General features: G+C 40.1%; 1 protein-coding gene across 4 annotated transcripts in view; it reads right to left on the reverse strand.

Moving 5' to 3' along the window:
* The window catches only part of LOC126407645 (serine/threonine-protein kinase WNK1-like), a 30,789-nt gene extending 9,180 nt beyond the window's left edge, over nucleotides 1-21,609 (reverse strand). The window contains exons 1-15 of one of the 4 annotated variants that reach the window (XM_050072723.1): nucleotides 21,394-21,609; nucleotides 18,314-19,561; nucleotides 8,639-8,811; nucleotides 8,135-8,355; nucleotides 6,353-6,510; nucleotides 4,840-4,928; nucleotides 4,527-4,746; nucleotides 4,293-4,394; nucleotides 3,737-4,121; nucleotides 3,242-3,402; nucleotides 2,360-2,428; nucleotides 1,924-1,959; nucleotides 1,277-1,411; nucleotides 900-995; nucleotides 16-92 (exon numbers count right to left, since the gene is read on the reverse strand). In XM_050072723.1, the coding sequence (XP_049928680.1) occupies nucleotides 16-92; nucleotides 900-995; nucleotides 1,277-1,411; nucleotides 1,924-1,959; nucleotides 2,360-2,428; nucleotides 3,242-3,402; nucleotides 3,737-4,121; nucleotides 4,293-4,394; nucleotides 4,527-4,746; nucleotides 4,840-4,928; nucleotides 6,353-6,510; nucleotides 8,135-8,355; nucleotides 8,639-8,811; nucleotides 18,314-19,096 (2,705 nt within the window). In that variant the 5' untranslated portion in view covers nucleotides 19,097-19,561; nucleotides 21,394-21,609. Of the gene's footprint in view, nucleotides 1-15; nucleotides 93-899; nucleotides 996-1,276; nucleotides 1,412-1,923; nucleotides 1,960-2,359; nucleotides 2,429-3,241; nucleotides 3,403-3,736; nucleotides 4,122-4,292; nucleotides 4,395-4,526; nucleotides 4,747-4,839; nucleotides 4,929-6,352; nucleotides 6,511-8,134; nucleotides 8,356-8,638; nucleotides 8,812-18,313; nucleotides 19,562-20,596; nucleotides 20,911-20,935; nucleotides 21,330-21,393 lie in introns of those variants that run through there. The other 3 variants (XM_050072725.1, XM_050072724.1, XM_050072726.1) reach the window with 3 other exon arrangements.
* Nucleotides 21,610-22,600: the final 991 nt, after the last annotated feature.

Here is a 22,600-nt window from a genome sequence, read left to right on the forward strand (position 1 = left end):
TAACAGTCTTCTCACCTTTCTACAGTTGGTGGCACCAGAGCAGACGATCCAGGCTGCTCCACTGATGACGACTGAGGAACACTCACAGGGGCCTGAGACAGAGAAAACTACCATAAATCAACCACTTAATTTAAAAGAAAACTTCAAAAAGGAGACTCCTGTTGTCATTCCCACTCAGTTATTCAATTCTATTTTGGTCATTTTTGTTGGCCAACTTTTATACATGAAAGGAATGATTTAAAGCAGATCATCCACCAGATGGAGCTCTTTAACCTGGTGAGACTTGTATCTGGGTACAACAAGCGACACCATTATTCAGCTCAGAGTGTAAGTTTTCATTTCATTTTTTTCTCTGCTGTGCATAAATGGATATTAGAAATGCTTAAACAGGGTATCAAATTTCAGTTCCGGTCCTTTAGGCAGTTACAATACTGTGACTTTTGTAACTGTGATAAAATGTCATATTTATTACATGTGAACAGATCTATTGAGGGTAATGTTTTCATGAAGGATTTTAAGCTGCAAGTAAAACAGACGAATATGAAATATGAAACCCAACACACTGCTCTACTGTCTCACACCTTAGTAGCTATTTTGGTTGTGGTCTGGTAAATGTGAGTGAAAAAAACGTCTGGAGCTTGATAAGAACTGCCCTCCTAATGTTAATCATATGTTCATTGGTGCTCTATGATACAATTTACATGAAGGACTGTTTTAATTTTTTTTTAAATATAAACCCATTAAAAAATATCTAAAATATGTGCCCAAAAAACATTTTTTTAAGACAAATGTACACACTTCCACCAACAGGAAGCATGTAAGGAGGTGTGGACCAAATGCTTCACACCTGACCCACATACACCCACCCACATGACTTTGTTTTGAGCTCTGTTGAGTACCTGCAGAACAGAAAGGCACGAGGCCTGATACAGGAAGTATAGGTGCTCTGCGTTGAGAGGAGGTGACAGGATAGGACTTGGATCATTGGCCCAAGACTGAGAGTCATGCAGGAATGAGCAGCATGCAAAGGGGGAGAGTGGAAGAAAAAAGGGGACAGCCATAGTAATGAGAGATGTGTGTCCACACAAAAGAAAATAAAGATTTAGAAAAATGCACAAAACACAAAAATGGACAGCATGAAATCCATACTATAGTATGGTGAAGCAATATGTCAGTGTACATCCTAAAGCAAGATCAAATAAATGTGGATGTTAAGTAGGAGCAGGAGAGGTGTGTGTGTGTGTGTGTGTGTGTGTGTGTGTGTGTGTGTGTGTACCTGTAGCTGCTGAGCTCCAGTCTGCGCCTGTGGTACAGTGGAGCTCTGAAGAGTGGTGCTGCTCTCTGGTTGCTGCTGCTGTTGAGGGGGAGATGACTGAGAGGACGGGGGTATCATCACTTGCTGATTGGGAATCTGTATGAACGGAAGGGATCAAGAACGGGAAGCAAGAATAAAACCAGAGATCTGAGGTTGGAATAAAAGCTAACGCATTCATAGAAACATCTGGGTGACTTCCTAAAAACCAGAAAATCTCTTAATCTAAATCTTTCAGAGATTTACTTTGGCTCTATTCCAAACCCACACACACTCACCTGTTGGACAACATAACTGCACAACTCATTTATCTCTTTGACAGTGTGGCATGTCAAACTATTCACCTGTGAATTTTTAATGTCAACTCTGCAGTGTATTTTAGAGACATGTTCATTGCATGTCAATACATACAGCATGTGCAAGGTTTTAAAAAGTACTGGATGCAATATTTTTGTCTGGATACCACAAACTCCTTTTTTATACGCCCACTATAACTAAGTACAAATTTACCAAACATCTGTGAAAATATGGAAAATACATTTATTTTGTTTCCAAGAAAGGTTTTGGGTGTATTTACAAGCGGTAACAGGAAAATGGGACATTTTATCTACCTGAGGGGGAAGCGATGGTTGGTAGTAAACTCCGTACTATAAGAAACAAAACATAACACAGGGTAAGAGTAGGAAAGTTGAGAATGAAAAGAAAACTAAGGAAAATATAACAGAGGAGACTGGAAAACTCTGGATTCGGAAAACTGAGCTGCTGTCAACACAGCTGCCTGAGGCAGAGAGTAGAACTCCATAAGGTTAACTTAACACCCTCTGAAAATCGTGTTTTTGCTGACCTTGACTGGTTGAAGTTCACATTTGCTGCAGTGATACAGAAGTGTACTCAGGGTGTGTTCAGTACCACCTGACGTTTACTGTTAGGTTTGTTGTTTAGGTGCAACTGATTTGAAAGTTGTAACCAGGGGTCAGTGAAACAAAGCTTTTCAGTTGGTGTGAAGTTACGCTTCAAAGACATAAGGACATGCAGCATAACATATACCTGTGGAGGTGCCACTGGAGCAGACTGGCCGCTAGGTGCAACCGGAACAACTTCAGGCTGGGGCTGAACCTAATCAACCGGTAAAAAAAAAAAATAACAACGTGGTGAAAATGAGTCAATAAGAAAGTTAGCAGGTAGAGGGTTAAAATCCTTAAGACATATATCTCAAGGGGCACATGTTTTGTGCAGAGGTATAATAAATCAATAGAAACAAGGTCTGTTATTTTAAAAACTTGATTTAAAGGAGCAGTGTTTAGGATTCACAGGATTTTGTGGCATCTAGTGGTGAAGACTGCAAATTGCAACCAGCTGAAACTCTGCCCATATGCCAAGTGTGAACTCCCGCTTAAGATTTGTTCAGTGTTCTTTGTTCAGGAGGTTTTTACTGACAGCTGAATTATACGCAGAGGTCTCTTCCTCTCCAAAACAAACCTTAAACCAGTAAAAACGCTGAATAAAGCAGTTTCACATTAAAAAAAATGTGAAACTGCTTTATTCAGCTCGTTGCCAGGGCTGATAACAACTGTGAACAACACAAAAACGGCTGTGAATGACCCCATCTAGAGTCAGAGTTTTCTGTGCTGGGATACTGTAGGAACATGGTGATGCAACATGGCTGATTCTGTGGACGAAGACCTGCACCCTATGTAGATATCAACGGCTCAATCTAAGGTAACAAAAACACAACAATTCTTATTTTCAGGTGATCATACACTAAAGACAACATGCTTATTGTTATCTATTCCATTTCTGCTAAACATCCCCCTATTTCCTACACACTGGACCTTTATGCATACTTAATTCTTAGATGCACATACCAAAGGAGAATCATTCATTTCTCTTCTACACACAAGATTATGTCCTATTTTTAACATGACTCACCACTGTCAACTGCTGCTGCGTTTGGTCGTTTTGTGTCTGTGGGCATGACACCTGGGGCTGAAGGTGCTGACTGGGAGGGGAGCTGTAGGGTATTCCAGACTGAGAGGGCTGGACCTCAGGAGGGATGGTGGAACCAGGTACTCTGTCTCCCATGTGAGTGGCTGTAAGAGGTGGACAAGAAGGTCAGGGTTCCTACACATTTTAATGGATAAAATTTCAATACTATTCCATGACTTCTGAAGGATTGATAGTATTTTTTACTCTATTATCCCTACTTGTCCAACGTTTTTCAAACATATCAGATTCAAACTCTATTCAAACATAATGAGAGACAGAATGCAAGGGGAAAATGGAGAAACGTATGTGATGGTAAACATAACGTCACATGTTGACAAATATAAGAGCTACGTTATGTCAGCAGCTTCAGAAAATAAATTTGCCTGCCTTTAATTAATGAAAATACTCTACATGCGCTCACGTAAGTGTATTCCTCACCTCCTCCAGTGTGCTGTAGTTGTTGGTGTTGGTCAGCCTCTGGCACCTCTGGCTCTGGCTGGGTGGGGGCCACACTCTGACCCTGAACTGGAAGTGGGACTTGCCCAGTTGACTGGGGGATGTAAGGCACCCCCTGTGCCATGCTTGTCAGTTGGGTTGACTGAGGAGTGTTATAGTTAGAGCTCTGGTGGCTCTGCTGAGATGCAGGTTGGGCAGACATCTGTGTGCTGTGTTGGTTTGGTTGTGGAGGGACATAAGGACCAGGCTGTGGCACTGGCTGGGACTGAGGCACCTCCGTGCTTGACTGTTGGCCTGGTTGCTGTGCTGGTAGTGACCGACTCTGCTGTTCTTCTTCTATTCTTCTTTTCTCCAGATCTTCTCTGACCTTCAAGGCAGACAGCAGCAAATGTATTAAAATCCCTCAGTGAGCTCTGATTGACATCTAAACATCAGAGCTCAGGTACAAACATGACTGAAATAAGAATTCAAGCAAAGCATTTAAGGAAATTATAAACATTAAGTGATATAAGATGCAATAAGGTGAGCATGGACACACCTGCTGCCGCTGTGCTCTCTTGCGGCTGATTAGAGACACCCTGTCCTTTATGGCCTTCGCAATGGTCTTGTGGTCACCATCGCACACATAACCAGACTCAACCTACAGCACAAAGACATGACATACAATTCAGCAATGAACATTTCACTGGTCATACAGTCTGTAATAGTGACAGTATTCATGAGCTGTTGCATTTTTTAAAAGCCTGATTAAACTATTAAAAGTTAAATTCACCATTTCCTGAGCCACATCATCTGGGACGTCTTTGTTGAGGTCAAAAGAAAACTCAATAGCTTCGTTGTCTTTGTACTTCCCCTTGAGTTTCTTTACATCTTCAATTCTCAGCCACAGCTTAATAGCCTCCATCTCTCCATCGTCCTCCTCTGCCAACTCCACACGCACCCCTGTGTCCTCCTGGAAGAAGGCATGGTTCAGCAGGTCCTTGATCGAGTACCTAAATAGAGGGAGACATGCTGTGAGCAAATGTATGTTTTCCTGGAGAGCTGGACAACGCTTAAACTGTTAAATGGGCTGTTAAGTTAGGGACCTCTCGTCCTTGTTCTGGCGAATGCAACCCTCGATGATCTCCTTCACTTCAGGAATGGCCACCTTGTCGAAGCTGCCCGGCTTCACCCCCTACAGGAAACAGAGAACCCTGAATGAGAATGGGTCTTCTTCACATTTGACCTTTTCTTATTACCTTGTTGTCTTTTTCAGAACCATAGAGACATTTCATGTATGCCAGATGACTGGGAACTTTAAACTAACTTCCTCTTTCAATTGTGTTTCAGAATGAATATCAAAAGCCACAGCATGAAGTGGAAGGGGTTTCCTTTAGGACACTATGTTAATGTTAAAAGTGCTTTATGTAACTCTGGGGAAAGATGTTTCTTATTCCCAGATCGTCAAATACAGACACTTAGGGTTGATAGCTCGGTCTGACTACCAACCCCAACCGGGGAATAAGACACAACAATCAACCATCTCTCTCCAGAGTTACATACAGCACCTCTATATAATATCTTAAGGATGGCATACTTTCAACTGGGTGTCATATAAAAATTGCAGGATGTGAAGTGATTGGAAAGGGAGGACATAAGTCAGTAGAGGAGATGAGAGACGATGAAATGAGCCAAAAGCAACAGGAAACTGTATGGTGCTACAAGAAAATGGAGGACTGGCTAAACAGCTGAGCTGAATGACAGAACAGGAAGAACAACAGCCCATATCCCCAAGGAATACTACTGTAAAACCAAAGCATGTGACACTACCCAAATGTAGGCTCAACGATACAATAACACTTTGTTTCTCAACTGTGTTTGCTGCTCTGCAGTATGAGCTATTTGTGGCTAAAGAGAGCCAAAAAACTCAATACTTATCAGTGGGGTAAACAGAAAAATCCTCTGTTGAGTGATGTGGCAGTGACATCAGTATTTGTACTTTTCAGTTAATGATAAACTGAGGGTATTGATATGGATTTCAAGGCCAATTCTGTAGACACTCTAGGAACAACCTCTTTATCTATGAGACCCTTGTGATTGCAAGTGTATGAATCATATCAGTGACTAAGACACCAATAAGTCTACAACTATGTGTTTTTTCCTATGACAGTTACTGCCCTTCTGGCAGTGTCACAAGACTGAACCATTAGCCATTACGAAAACAGCAGGACTGTGCTTGTTCAGTGTCTTTTCATTCATCCACGCCTCAGGTCTACGTGCCTAACCCACATATACCATAATTCAAAAGGAACGACAAAGAAATCCTGTGTGAGGTGAAGCAAAAAGTGCTTGTTAAATGGCATGTTTTTCTTGGACGTCTACTAGGTTTGTGGGTTCTTTAAAAACGGCAACAGGAACTAATCTGGGAGATACAGTAACACACTTATCTTGTGAGGTGAAATAAAATAGTAGGAGATAGAAAACGTGAAGTAAGCTTGATAAAGAGCTGTCAGCAGCAATATAAAATCATTCCAGAATGGGACACTAGCCTTCTTGGCACATAGGAAGAGGTGAAGGCAGGGCAGAGGGGTGACATTAAGGGTCAAAAAGAAGACTTACGCTAGTGACTCTGCGGTAGATCTGTGCAGCATTCTGGCACTCTGAGTAAGGGTACTCTGAGGTGGCCATCTCCAGCATGCACATTCCAAAGGCATACACATCCACTGACTCGTCGTACTTCTCCTCATACATCTCAGGCGCCATGAACTCAGGGGTACCTTAAATCAAAACAACTATTCAGAACTCTCGAACTCCCTTACTGATTGAGTGGGCTTCTCACAACCCATTGCCCCTCTGCTCCTCTAACCCGTGAGGGGTTGAGGTAGAGGAGGATGAGTGGAGCCTGTTGACGTCTCCTGGGGGTAGAACCTGTGAGGTGAAAGTTGGAATAGAGAGAGAGAGAAAAAAAAGAAAAAGGGGGAGGAAAGCAAAAAAGAGACAGAAAACAAAAAAGGAGGGAGAAGCTGGGCTCAGTTAGACTGCAGAGAAGAAAGCACGTGTTTGTCTGTGTAAGACCTTAACATGTTGGGATATAAGATTGTGACTGAGGTAGCCAATGTGCAGAACACACTTGTTGCCGAAATGAATGTTATTTGCAATGTTCAAAAGAATAATACGCAGGCCAGAATACTGTGTAATTTGTTCAAAGGGATGCTAATGATCCCTGCAGGAGAAATATGACTAGCTATGGAACTTTTGTCAAGACCTTACCTTAATACCACATTGTTTTTATAGTACACTCACCTTTCGAAGTCTGACTTACCATCTCCTCTTGACCTGCAGGAGGAAACTGTTATGGTCAAGGCTGAGAGAAGCAGATCCCATAGCTAGTTGCTGTGCTCAGCAGTGTGTCTTTGCACATCGGCCTTGCTCTTTTAATTGATCATTTTACTTTAAATCTCAGGTCTTACACAGAAAAACTGGTTATTTGGATGTAATTGTTTTTGATATTGATGTGTGTTACAGCACACTGTCACACTTACCAGGCCAGCCCATAAAAGTTCATACTTACTCAATGACCAGCAGTACCCTATTCATTCCAAACAGCAGAATGGGGCACAGCTGAGGCTAGAGCCTACATTTTAAAAACATACCCAAGAATGTGAAAGTAAAAAAAAATAAAATCAATAAAACAAACAAAAAACAAAGGCAAAAGGCTGACAGAGAGAAAGTGGGGAGAGCTCCCAGGACACAAAGATGGATCAAAAAGATTCTGCGGCCCTGCAATATTTTAAAAGACAGTAAGAGACAAACACTAGAAAAAAAAAAAAAACCTGTTGAGGCAAACCCATAGAAAGAGATGTTAAACATCATAGGTATATCTGGCAAACAGACCACATATTTCCAAACCACAGAACAAAGACCAGTCTAAGACAGAAGCAAAGGCCATACCTTAAGCCATGGCCAGGTTAGCCTGCAAGAAGGCATGACAACTATTATAATAATGATATTAATATTTAATAGTATGAGAAACGTTAGGCGCTACTTACATTCAGTAGGTGCCTGGAAAAAAAACCCTCTCTTTTTTTTGGAGAAACATAGAACAGAAATGATCTGTACAATGACCAAACTTGATAGAGTCACTGTGCGAGTGCAAAGAGAGAAAGCCTTGTGGTTATCTGTAAGATTACCACAGTATTTGGCCTCCATTTGAGCTGTGGTTTGAGAGACAGCTGAAACGCTGTGGTCTGTTTTTGAACCACATCGTCAGAAAAACAAGCCAAAGGAAAGTACCCTCTTTAAACACCATCATGTTCCATACAAATACAATACGACCTCAGAAAAGACACTGCCCCACAGCAGGACAGGGACCAGAAGGTAGAAATGACTTTGGAGTCGTACCTATAACACTCTTCGCAAATGATGCGCGCTTGAGTGTGGCCAGTCCCAAGTCTCCAATCTTGACAGATCCTGTTGGGCCTGTGATGAAAATATTGTCGCACTTAAGGTCCCTATGGATGATGGGGGGAGCCCGAGTATGAAGGAAGTGGAGCCCCTTGAGGATTTGTCTACACCAGCTGCGCAGCACTTTAATTTTCATCACCTTGAACCTCTTCAGATATCTACAAGAAAAGAGATCACAATGTTCACACAACCTCTCAAGAGCACGAAACTAATAATGCTACAAAATGTTGGATGTTCTTGTTCACTTCTTAATAAAAGTACCAAACTCAAGTTTGCATTTACATTATATTTTAATTAACTTATGAGACAAATGGTCAGAATATTTAAAATCAAGAGTCAATATAATCCTTTTTATGAAATATCACAGACATGTGTTGTGTACAAAGTATCTATGAGTTCTGGGTTAGTGTGTTTGTCAACTCCAGCACATTTGAGACTTACGTTTTGAGTGTGCCAGAAGTCATGAGTTCAGTGACCAGTACAATGCACTTCCTGCCTTTGGAGGGTCCCTCCCAGGAGTCGTAAAAGCGGACAATGTTGGGATGCTGTAGTCCCTTTAGCATCCCTGCTTCCTCCTTAAAGCGCTGCCTCTCTGTTTTCGACAGCTTACGATCCTGCAGAAGAAGAAAGGAAATATTTAAAGATTTCACACATCATGAGGACAGCACTATTTATAGATATATACAGATTAATTTGGGCCGATGAATTTTTTTAACAATACATTAGTGACAAAAACAACAATGTGAAAATATCTGGCATAATGAGGACTATTAATACAAATGCCAAGTACAGATTTATTTCTAATCCTAACCCAGGAAGCACATCAATGTGCCCAGTCATCAGAAAACATTTTACAATAAACTTGATACTTCATGTTTGAGCAGTGAAGAAACAGGAAATCTAAAGGATTCAAACTAAATAAAAAGCCTTTGAAAGTTGAACTGAAAGGTGGTGCAAGTTTACATTTCCTTCTACATGCCCAGAATTGCACGTATACTCTGGCACAAGTACAAATACATACAGTTGGGGGCAAAAGGATATGGCCCTGTTTTCTCTGGTAGCCTACTGTGAACCAAATGAAATGTGTCTAGCTTTGTCCTAGATTCCAAGAAACCAAAATGAGAAAAGAGCCACAGCATGACTGAGAATTAGAGAAGATCAGTACAGCGTCAACTATAATCTCAAACAAATAGACAATAAATCAAGCTTGTTAGACCGACTCAAATCTGTCCCCTTTATAAACCTTTTCACTATACAACACAAGATATGCTCATCTCAACGAGCGCACACAACTTTGAAGTAGGTTTAAGTAGGCCTTGTGGAAGAATTAACAACAAATAAATCATCACCATAACCAGAAGACCATATGAATATACATTATATCACATTAAGATCCTCCTGTTTTAGTGTTTCAGAAAATGTATATCACAACAATATAATGTGTGCTTTTTTCTTTTAAATTGGGATTTTGGCTTGGTTCGTACTGTTAATTCAGACAAAACTGTGTATCATTCAATACCAAGAATGATAGATTATAATAAATATTATCAATGCTGTATTGCCCTGCCCTTCAGACACCAACTGTATCCAGTATGGGGTTAATATTGTGCTCACAGTGGCCTGTATTCTGAACAAAGCTATAGATGATAAGAGCAAACATATGTCTGGCAGCTGATGGGTTTGTCAGTGAATCATAGCACAGTGTTTGAAAAGCTGATAGCACTGTTTGCCCAATAGGATTCAACATACCATAAAGTGACTGATGCGTGAATAAGGATTGGCAATAACGTGTTTCGCAGGGTTTGCATATTAACAAAAAATGTGAAATGCGTAAAACCGCCCCTCTCAAGTTTCATAAGTAACTCCTGGCATGACCTACATTTGCAGCATGCATGACTATGGAGCAGCAAGCCCATACCAGTTAGACAAGCCCAGTGAAACCATGCAGCCAAAGACCTCCCTTGAAACCCCCAGGGACCTGGCCATAGGCCAGGCTGTCCAGGAAATTCAGCCCATTTGTGAGTGGAGGATTTAACTTTGTGTGTCAGCAAAAGACAGAAAACCCTCAAGTGACTGATATCGCTGAAAGAAAAACATAACTGAAACTTTGTGGGGGGTATTTTGGAGGTTTGAGGTTGAATGTTTTCAGTGTCTGGGGGCACACAGAGCAGATGGAAACGAGAAGTTAAAGTGAAACATATGTAAACAATTAGAGGCAAGGGAGGACACCGAATCAGAGAGAAATGTCAGGAAACAGAAGGTGGAGAAAGATGGGCGAGTAATGGAGGCTCCACCATACAGTTGGACCAACTGACCTACTTTCCAGAGTATTATCTATTGGGGCAGTGGTTCCCCTCTCTATCTGCGTCATGCAAAACATCCATGGCAGCATTCACAGCCTCAGAGTTCACAGCCTAGGGTCTGCAGCACACCAACCCCCACAGATACCCAACTAACATACTACTGAAAGCTATTCCACTGTAGGCACATTTCCATATTGATGACTAGGGTTGCAGCGGTATACCGGTTTCAAGGTATGCTGTGATATGAAAATTGACAGTTATCATACTGAGTACATTTGCTTATATATGATATTGGGGGAAAAAATGCAACTAGTCAGAGAATTTCCCCTGTATTTTAGTCATTTTCAAAAGGAAGACTTTTTGCACATACTTCCATTGGATTGATAATATTAATTCTATAAAACTGTGATACCATGAAACAGCGAAATATTTTGAGATGGTTATCATACCATGAAAATCTCATATCGTTGCTACCCTAATGACTCATTAAAACAAATGAACAAGTCCAGACTCGTTCAAAACTGTACTCCCTGTATGAGATAAAACACCCTGCTAAACTGATATCTACTTCAACTTATGCAAAGAGGTTGAAAAAAAAAATCCTACACACACCCCAACACCCCTACCCTCCTAACATTTTCCAAGACTTACTCAGCGTAAGCTTGGATGAACTAATTACATAGCTTCCTTACCACTTAAAATTATGCAAGACCCAGGGCCTATAAAAACCCTCCCCGAATTTACAGTCTCACAGTTATAAGACACACATCACACTTCTTTGCACTGTCACTTGAAAGAGTTCTTTGGCCTGTGCCGTGTCCTGCTGCTAATGTCACTTGGAACGGTTCCTGGTAGTCTCTGGTACATCCACAAATCTTGATCAGGGAAGCCAAATATTCACCACTCAATGAACAATGGAAGGGAAACAAACAGAAATGCTTTATCTCATCACTACTAAGGCTACATAACATTTAAATTACGTCACTTTAATTTACTCATCTTTAACAAATAAAAGATTTAGATTTAACTTAATAGTTGAAGAGATGAAGAAAGCAGGACAGTCATTTCACACGTGTGCTGACCAAATGGCAATGGCCACAGAAGATGGCGGTAAAAAAATATCAGAAGTCTATGCATATTTTCAGATTATGCTGCAATATCTAATATTCAACATCACATCTTCCAATGTGTATTCTGGGAGCAAATTTGACAAATACGGTTCGGTTAGATAGATCCTAAGATACTGAGATTTTTTAAAAACGTCTAAGTGTCTTTGCAGGCCAAAGGTTTGTTGTTCAGATTGCAGCCTTGGTGCCATGGTTTCACTTCAGAGCCCTTTCTTGCATATTATCTCCCTTTCTTTCGTTACTGTGGTTCATCTCCATCAGATTTTCAACAAAGGCAAAAGGAAAAATAATGTTTCAGGCACGTTTGTTCGATTGAAAGGTGTCTCTGCCTATCACTGAGGTTGACGTGGCTAACTTGTCCCACCTCAGCACCACTTACACACACACCCACCTTTGAACTTAATCGCCTGGCTTGAGAAACTCCCAAAGACGTATGAACTTGTAAAACCCGATTATCAGGCTTTAAATCATTACTTCAAAACCTTAGATCAAATTCTTGAAGTTTCTTTCACAGATTATGTATACATATTTTCCTATAGTTAACAGTATCACCAAGGTCTTTGTACCATTTTCAGGGAGAGGCTTTAAATGTCTATAAATTCGAGACTTAACCTGCCAGACACTCAGAGGGCAACAGCAGCTGCAGCTGAATCACAGCAGCATCTGACAGAGTGGGCATGAGTCAGCTCACTAAATAGCTGTGTTGCCACCGCTTCCTGCAATATAATAACTCTCAGCTGAGAGAAACTGTCCTTATGGAGTCTCTGAGTATGATAAAACAAGAGATAGAGTGCATGGGTAGATACAGTAGTGCAAATGTGTGGGTGTGAATAATATAATATGCACACACACAAGTTACATGAGGACGGTGAACAATACTGAAATTCATTTTAAACACTTGTTAAAATCAGATTAGTCAACACTTTGATTTGGACCATCCCTGCAAAGTCAGCATAACACTTATCGGAAACCATGATCTCACTGCTTCAGTTCAGCAATGAATCAACTTTGATTTATTGCCCAGACCTAGATGTAGTCCAGCAATACAAGACAGGATGTTATATAGGATAGGACAGGGCAACAGTTCAATCCGTTACTTACTTTAAGCCAAATTGTGCTGTAATGATACTAACATCATCCAAACTAACAATTGTGAGTACACTATTTACAACAAACAAAATTAATTTCTGATGGTTCTGTTTGACCTGTAAGGTGTTTTCTCTTTAGTAATGCATAAGGGTCTGTATCCATATGGCATTTTTTTCCAAACAGTGGAACATGGTTCACAGCATTGAAAAGCTATATGTTTTTTTATGTGATTTTGAAGGCATTGGCCATTTCATGTTGTATAACATAAAAAAAAACTGCTATTAAAACTGCTAGTTTTATATTCAACCACAACTGCCACGCCCTAACACTATCAGAACAACTCCATGACCTGAAGTATTTCCAGCTAATGTGAATCACATCTAATGCTGGTTAACTACAGTATCACCAAAGCAGAGCAGAAAATACTGCTCCTAGGCAAAGGCCATCATAAATAACTCAACAATCCTAAAAATAGACTTTAAAAAAAAGCCTGTGATCATGCCAAGGGCTGGCTTTGTCAGGTCCCTGCTCTGAAGTCTGCTCTGAGGCTGACATTGAGGGCTACATGATGCCCTCTGGGTAACATTGGTTGGGATCTCGGTCACGGCTGATGGGCCTGAAAGCCAAAATGACATGTCAAACAGTTCCACCCTAAATGCTACTTAGTTATTGCATTAAAAGCAGTATGACTCTGTAAATAAAGGTTTTTGGTGCTCCCATGACACTGTGACACATGGCAATGAAGCCGAAGATCACCGTGTGACTGTCATTCAAACTGTCTGCAGAAGACAACATGATTCATCCAGGTCATTTCACATGTGCCAGTATGATTATTCATCTAATTCGAATTCAACTGCAAACAAAGTGAATTAGGAATCTTTCTATTGCATTTTTTTAGCCATGGTGATTTTATGTTTGTAAAACTTTAATCAAGCCAAGAATAGTGATTTAGAAATCTGTGAAGTCATCACAATGTAAAGTCTATGAGCCAAGCAGGAACTCGTGGGCTGGGTCAGCGAAAGAAGAAGAAGAAAACATGGAAGTAAACTTTTTTGGCATATGTGCCAGGCAACCAACTCCATTAGAATAAATAGGCAAAATCCTGGCATCACTTGTTAATCCACAGATAATGTAGAACGTAACATTCATATCATGCATTACCACTAAAATCCATATAATTCTGAGCCACATCTAATAGTTTATGAAAAACATCTAATACTTTATTGGCCAATGAATGCTTAAGTCAAGTATGAAACGTGTTTAGTAGCTGCAGGCAAGGCACATTTTTGCTCAAATAAATAAAAACCCAACATCTAAAAAAGGGCTGAGTAATTAGAGAAAATAACCACAATAATTCTGACCACTGCTGTTTAAAACCGTTGACTTTCTTTCTATAAATTATACACCAGGCATGTGTTGCTGGTCTGTGTCGAGTAAAAACAGCTTTATCAGATTTAGACAACCCTTCAAGCATGTCTTGAAATATACAGACAAAGCAGTCAGTGGTCACTTCCACTTCCCACAAATAACCTATGAAATAAACACATTTTACCAACAATACTAAATGATCAAACATATATAGGTTAAAAATGACACTGTCATTCTCAAAATCTGGGTCAGTAATTTAAGACATCCTCTTTAAAAGGTCATAACCCTCCATAGTTATAGTCAGAAGGGAATAAGGACCTCGTGTCAAGCATGCTTTCAGGTCTATTTTAAGTGCTGTGATGCACAAAGCCCACATTCAATTCTGCTGTTTTATGAATTGACATGCCACTCCTCGCTGATGCACTTCATTACACTCGAGTTCTTTTAGTGTAATAAACTGTATATGCAACTGATCTTAAAGAATTTGTGACTAAGTGCACAGCCCCTAATGTTAACTCATACAGAAATACAGCTGTCGTGGGACAAAGGCAATTATCACTGCACTCTCATAGCTAGTGTATTATCAATGCTTTACAATACTGCAGCGCAGATTATCTGTCTTAACATAAGTAAATGGTTTAAATTTTGCCGCTTGACACTAACAGGTTAGCTACTGTTAAGTTCTTTACTGGTTTCAGAGGAATGCGGATAACGCAATAAGGAAATTTCACTTCACAAAATGTTATACTTTTTCCGTAATTTCTTGTATCTAAAAAATAGATATGATCCATTAATATCTAAAATCTTATGGTAAGTTTAAAAACTAGCAATCATGAGGAGTAATTACAGAGAGAGTCACTATGCTAGACTACTTGTGCATAGCGTCACTCCCAGCGGATGCCATCAGCCAGCTGGACGGGCAGCTTCCATAACTTCTAAAGGATGTGTGACTTTTCTTCCTCATCTTTCAATGTCTGGCTTTTGCCAGGACTGGAGAAGAAGGAGGTGGGGAGGAAGCGAGAGGAAGATGACATGGTTGAGGATGGAAGGGTGAGCAAGAAAGGGGAGGTTCCTGGATTTATTCCTTTCTTTCCCTCAACTTCCTCTCTGTGGTGACCTACTTATTGTTCAGATATGCCTGCAACGTGAGATCTGAAACAAATGTGTGGGTTCATGGATGGGTGAAAAGGGTGGACGCCTAGAAATTCTTAGACGATTGTGGACAGATGGCCTCTCAGACTGGATAAGCCAGGGGCATTTTATTTAAACTTCACACACTAAAGCTTCTAGCCATGACTGAGGCGTAACTTGAGGGAAAGCAAAGTGGATTTGTTGGTCCATTGGTGTCACTCTGAACCAAAGGGAGAGATTTCTGACTACTGAAGAGCTTGTCATGACTTTTGGTACTAAATTTCCACTTGTGTAAAACTTCAGGTCATGACAGCACACCTCTTAAACAAACAATAGTAAGTCTCGTGTTGTCTTTTGAGATTAAAGTGTTATTTCAGTTCCATAAAACCAGGGTCTTAAAGCATCTCTTCTCTTTGTTTGACATAGTTTTTTATAGATGGTACCTGACATATAATTGTACTAAATTAAAAATCAAGTAAAAACACATTTGTGTCACACTTAAGGTCAAACTGTACATTATATACCCTACTAATGGAGAGATTTGAGAGTAGCAAACCATTTTTCGTTGTTTTCTGGCATGTAATATAGAGCATTAAAGCCTTACAGAACTGCTAGTGTGGCTCCAGGATTTTTGACATGTTTAGGTAAGATTAAGGGATCTTATGAAGGAAAACCTGTCCGACTTGTTTCATTAACATGGAGGCCAAAGTTCGGGCTGTTGCTTCCAGCTGACACCAAATTCCCAGTGAGCAAACAAGTGGTGAGGCTGATTACTTTCTGCCTCACTGATTCTGGCATAAACAGGAAACAAAACAATAAGCACGACCAGATGAACCCTCACTTTCTTAAAATTTGTGCTGGTGAAATTTGCTTTTTAGGAGGGTAATTCAATTTTTCATGCAACCCCGGAAGAAAAGTAGAAAATGGTCATTATATGTCTGCTACTGCTAAAAGCTCTTAAGAGAAATTGGCTGTAATTAAATGAATGTTTGAAAAGACACTAAACAATACAGAAAATAAATGTATTTTGCCATTACACTCCACTAAATATGCCCTCTAAACATTCATCCTACTAAATACAATGTATTGTAACATAACATTCGACTATGCCTGTCCCTCAAGATGTATGGGGAAAGTAAGACAAGCTCTTGAGTGATCATGGGACAGCTTTAACAACCATGTGAGAGGGGATTTCAGCTTCTAATATATAGCTGAACAGTTTCTAACACTGAAACTCTTGAGTTGAGAGAGGAAGGAAGGGGAATGAGAGTATCATGTTACATGTTCATATTTCAGAACTGCCCACGTGAATAAAACAAAGCTGTTTTCTCATTCAACTGTAAAACGTTTCTACGAATCACTTCTTTGCACCAATAAAAGTAGTAACCAACAAAAACCCAGCTAGATCCTACATCAAATTTAAATGGGCAAAAAAAGAGAGGCAATTACATCTTGTCTATATGGGTGAATTGTTTCCTACAAACCACAAGACGAAGACAGGGCTACATTTTGGTTTCACACAAACTCACAGGAGACAGCAAGAATCTTTTTCTGTCCCATAACATGCGGATTAGTCCCTCAAAGTTCAGTCAATCAATCCATTACTCAATCACCAGAAAATCATAAATCTCTTTAGTATCCTGGATCTGATAACTTGCTATGTTCATAGATCATTAGTTATAGCCTTAATACTTCACAATCAATAGCATTTAAGTGCAGCATTCATCTCACATCTATGTCACACAGCACAGTATAGTATAGTTACCATAGATGAAGTCAAATGTATACTAACAAAGTAAGTAACTAAACTTATAAGTATGCCTTCCTACCTCCATTATTTAATACTATAATACTATATTTATTGAGTTTTACTTTTAAGGGGTTATAAAACATAAAATATGGGAAAATGTAAGAAAGTTAAAAGAGCTGAGGGTGGACTGATAGTTTAGGAGCAGGCCTTGGCAGGCCGCTGCACTTCACACAGGAGATTCCTCTATCAGGAATGTGACCCACTTTGCATTCACACAGGCATTCAGAGCAGGAATGCACTGAGCATGCGCGTGATTAGGTCTGTGTGAGGGGGGAGGGGCACGTGTCTGTAATCTTCACATTGTTCTGAAACCAGTGTGCATGTGTAGCTACGGTTGTATGTGCTGCTGTGTGAGGCCTCAGCCTCTCGTGACTGGGCGAAAGCGTGACAGTAAAAGCAAACATTCATGTGGTGAATGAGGTCAAACTTTGCTATGGGCCATGTTGCTGCTTCAACTGGACAGACAGCGCAGCGACAATTTTTTTCACAAGTATTTTTAAGAAAACCACTAACTATTGGGCAGAAGTGGATTAAAAAGCAAAATGGATTCTTTAGTGTGGGGATTCTGCATTTATATAACAATGAGAGTGTTTCAATAAGTATATTTAGGCTTACAGATATATTTAAAGACAAGATAAAAACTTAGTCATGCTTTTAAAAACTGTAAGTCAATTACTATTACTGTTGCCACATTTAGCCCAGGAAAATATAATCACTAAAGCCATTCTTACTCTTTACTTACTTCCTCTTTTGCTAACTTTTATGGCAGTTTAGATATGCCAAATCTTCAATAACCTAAATAATTAATCCTACCTTTTGCTGATATTAATTTTTTTTATTTTTTTTACTTTTATTGTCTTATGATAATTCTAAACAATATTTTTTTAAATGGTATGTGATGTCCTCTGCCAGTGTGAACACTGAATAAAGAAAATTACTACATCAACTCTGCACACTACCAATCCCTACCACTACCAAAAAGGGTTTTTTTTTTAAATACATTTTTTGGTATACTTTGCTGACAAATGCAAAACTAAACAATGAAAAGGGAAATGCCTGCCATGTCTCTCAGAGCGGAAATGACAGAGGCTGACGCTCAGGTAACAGTATGAAAGGAAATGGCTTTGGCTCTACTCCACCATGGTTAGGCCCAATAAAAACAAATGGCCTAAACAAAAGGAGATGATGACACCTGCAGAAGGAATGCAACACTAAGGGTGACTCAATTAAAGAAACAAGTGATAGCAAAAGCAAAACAGGAAGAATAATGATTAGCTCAATTTCATACCTGTAGCTCACACCAAGCCACTTCCACGGTGGTCTCAGTGTCCAAGCCCTTGTAGACAGTCTTGAAGGAGCCACGGCCGATTTCTATATCAAACTTTAGGAAACGCCCATCTGGTGATGTTCCCACTGCTTTGGTCTCTGCCTCTTCAATGTCTTCTTGCACCTTTTTCTCAGCTTCTCTCTGCTCTGCCTCTGCTCTTGCCTTGGCAGAATCCTTATCTTCTTCCTCCCCCTCTTCTTGATGTGACTTAACCTCAGTGGTGCTTTCAGGTTCTGTTTGACTAGGCAATTCTGTTCCTAAACTCGGTATGGAGCGGGCTGCTACCACCACCTCTCCATCACAGGTATCTGGGACGATGGCAGGCTCCTGCTCTGAAGGCACTACATCCACCTTGGCTATTTCTTGTCCTTCTTGTCTTCCTCTTCCACTATCAGCGGACTTATGTTTAGCTAAACTTAGTTCTGTCTGCGGCAAATGAGGAGCAGCAGCCTGTTGCCGCTGGGGGACGGCTTCTCGTACTTGAACCCGTTGAGGTGCAGGGATGGGGATCTTGCTAGGTAAAGGGAGGGCCAATGCTGTAGCATTGGAATCACTGATGACACTGCGACGCAAGAAACGGTGTTCAGGGTTACATCGATCACGTTCCATGGTGTGATGGCGGCGTCGCACTTCTGTTGGCCGACACTCGCTCACCATCGAATCTGAACCAGAGCTGGGGCCATTTCCACTCTTCTGAGGGGGAGCCAGGAACTTCACCATTTTGTCGTCTGGCTTTTCCGACATCCCACCACCCACACTAGGAGTAAGGGGGTACACTGACTGAAAAATTAAAATAAGGATACTTCCATGTCCGCCATATAGGCTTATACAAGCAGTATCGATCTGTGCTTTAAAAAGAAAAAAAAGATAGAAAGTCCTACAACTTCTATCTCCAGCTGACTGTTTTATTGCTCAAAGACGGTCTTTATATATAGATAGTGCAGAGATGGGAGGTGTAGGATGGGAGGTGTTCTCTTGTAAATGGTAAAAGACTGAACACCACAGCAGAACACAGAGTGCTGATGTTGACAAACAAGTCTCTTTAAGTCCACACCATCCATCCTGTAAGACACAAGGTGCAGCTTCTCTCAAGCATAAGGAATCACTGGTGAGGAACAAACATGCACGGCCCAAAACAGGCACCAAACTTCCTACTGTAGGCAAAGGCAGGAAGGCCAGACACTCGGAATATGCTCCAGTCCAGTTTCTCTGCAAGACAGAAAAAGAAAAAGAGCTGCCTAACACGTTTCAAAATGTAACCAACATTATGTCAATTGTCAACGAGATCTGTAAGAGACAAGCCTAAGTGCTCACAAGTAGAATTTACAGTATACATGAAGTTTAATACCATTGCTGTCAACAGAAAGACAGCTGGCAGACACTGCATATCTAATGCAGTGCACAGCCTACTGTACTGCACTGAACCATCTGTATTCAATCACCATTTTGTGATTCACAAATGATCGTTGAAGGAAAAAATTGTCTTTAAATTAAGATAAGATTTGCTGTCTTGCCCAAGGACAAACGATGAAAGGCCCATGCTTGCATTCACAGTTACTTCATTGCAGGTCCTAGTAGGCAATTTTACTGTATTTTACAGCTATGGACACTTGGTATACCATTCCATTAATCTGTAAGTAAGCATTAAGTGTTTATACATATCAAGTAGACAATATAAATGAGCCTTTATAAGTGCATAATGCGGCACAAATGCCTAATGCGTTCAACAGCCATTCAGAATGACACACTAACCTCTCAATGCCTCACATTTGTTGAAGACCACAAGTAACTAATTGAGCACAGTTGTCAGCTGATTATTCCTCAGTCTCCACAACAGGAAACCACATATAATGCTACTTATGGGGTTAGTGAATACTGTCTAAGCAACTAATAGTGAGTTCATTGTTAAAATCGCTTCTGAGCATTAAACGTTAGAGCTGCACAAATATGAACTACCAATATCGAAACTGTAGGTTACATGCAAAAGACTGGTGCCATGTGGCATGACTATTTTTGTAATTTGTCTATAGTGGCCTTCTAAATATGCAGACTTGCAATGACAATCTTATTACTTATTAGTCATCTATAACCTGCCATGGCTGCAGCCATTACCAGCGCAGCAAAGCACAATGTCAGACCCAAACCTGGTAATGTTAGCAGCAGTAACATCCCAATAAAACAGAGATACGACGGCACGACTTTATTAAATTAGTGTATTAATTAACGGAAGCCTTGTCTACGTACCTACTTCTCCGCCGCCTTGTAAGTGACACCACAGCCATTTGAAATGGCAACATCGAGCATACAAAGCAAGGAGGAGCAACGGCTCTTTGTTAGCTTGCTAGCAAGCACCGCTAGCACAGAGCTAGTTAGCCGGTGTTAGCTAATCTTTAACCAGTGAAACGTTAACCAACGATGAATGATTTCCACGTCACGTCTTTTTAAAATGTATTCCGCCCCGCTGTTAGCATATCATCTTAACGTTACAGTTATTTCCCTTAGCTAGTGTCGCCATATTTAACGTATCTGTAACCGTTAGCAATTAACACCAGCGTTTATGTTACTCTATATTGACAACTTTACCGTATCCTGGGCCAGTTTCCATCCTGAATCATTAACATTACAAGCTGTGCTAACACACCGGATACGTTCGTCCGGTATGACGCCAGTTGGAAATCTACCAGGCTTTGAGAAATAGCGCCACTGCTACCTAGCTAGCTAACGTTAGCTAGGCTGGCCTAAGAAGCTAGACCCACCTCCTCCTGGCTGTCACCATTCAATTTAATGTTACCTGACGCGCTTACAGCTGTAGCGCTTCGTTTGTTGTTATTACTCACTTTAAAATTAGATATTTACTAGGTGGTTAACAGCAACTATTCGTGACCAAGCGGTACACCTTCTGTATGACGTTTGTTTCGGCTTAGCAACGCTACGCTTGCCGCAGTTCGTTGAATCTAGCTTTGCTAACACTTACGTTAGCAGTGTAGCCCCTCACGAGCTAACTAACGTAGAGCGGTGCCGGGTGGCAGATAGCGACCTACCTCAATATCGTATCCACAACACAACTGACGACCATCGGCGTTGAAATTGACTTCACAGCGTTAATCCGTCTTGCCATATAAAAAGGGGAATACATGTACACTATCCTTAAATGTCAGGCAGATAAGCTACCCAGTCAGTTAATATCAGAGTTGCGATTTGAGGGCTCTCTTACAAACAAGCGGCGCAGTTGCTACATATTGACGAAGAAACGGGTTTTTCCAAAAGCGCCTGCGCCAGTGAAGAATGACCTCATAACCACAACACACACATACATGGATCCCTTTGAAGCACCTTCATCATATCAATTTTGTATAATTTCCTGCAACAATAGATTTATGTAGGCTGTACTTACAGTCAAAACACCTGTGAATTCAAATCACAAACCATTTATGGGTCGTATCAGATAACACTGATTCTAAATACTATGATAAGCATATTCTAAATTGATTAGTATTAATTAATAATAATCTCTTTGGAATATGTTCATGTAAGATATTGATTAGGTAAAGTTTGTCCACATACATATTTTGCTGTTAGTAGTTATTTATCACTTGTATTATTTTATGTATTGTTCTTTGCCTTTCTATACTTTTGAGTTCTTTATAGCTTTAAAAATTTTATTTGGTGGAGGCTTCAAATAAACCCTCTGGGTTTTTTGCCTCTCCCTGCACTGCATTTCATTATTCATTTTCTTGCCTTTTTGTGTTTTAATTGTGTGTGTGTGTGTGTGTGTGTGTGTGTGTGTGTGTGTGTTGTATGTATATATATATATATATTTTTATACACAATCAAAAATAAATAATCTATTTCTTTAAATAAAAGCTGCCTTTTTATTGTATTTATTTATTATTTTGATTGCACCATCCATTTCAAATTTCAAACATACTGTTTAAAACTTCTGTTATTAAAATTGGAAAACGTAAACTTATTTTAATTTTTTTTTTTTGGGGGGGGGGGGGGGGGGTACTACTTTGATCACACCAATTATCAGCTAAAACCCTGTTAAATTATACAAATTTATTAAAACACAGACCAGAATGTTGTTTGTGGACCTAGAGGATTACTGTTCTTGTTTAAAAAATCAGATTACAAATGCCTGGCTGCATATATATATATATCTCAATTTCGTTTATACAATTTTGTAAAACAGGAAAACAATCAGCATATGTGTATTTTTTGAGCAACCATTTCAGAGATGAAGATTTC

This window comes from Epinephelus moara, chromosome 20 (genome assembly GCF_006386435.1).
Source record: "Epinephelus moara isolate mb chromosome 20, YSFRI_EMoa_1.0, whole genome shotgun sequence".
Classification (NCBI taxonomy): Eukaryota; Metazoa; Chordata; class Actinopteri; order Perciformes; family Serranidae; genus Epinephelus; species Epinephelus moara.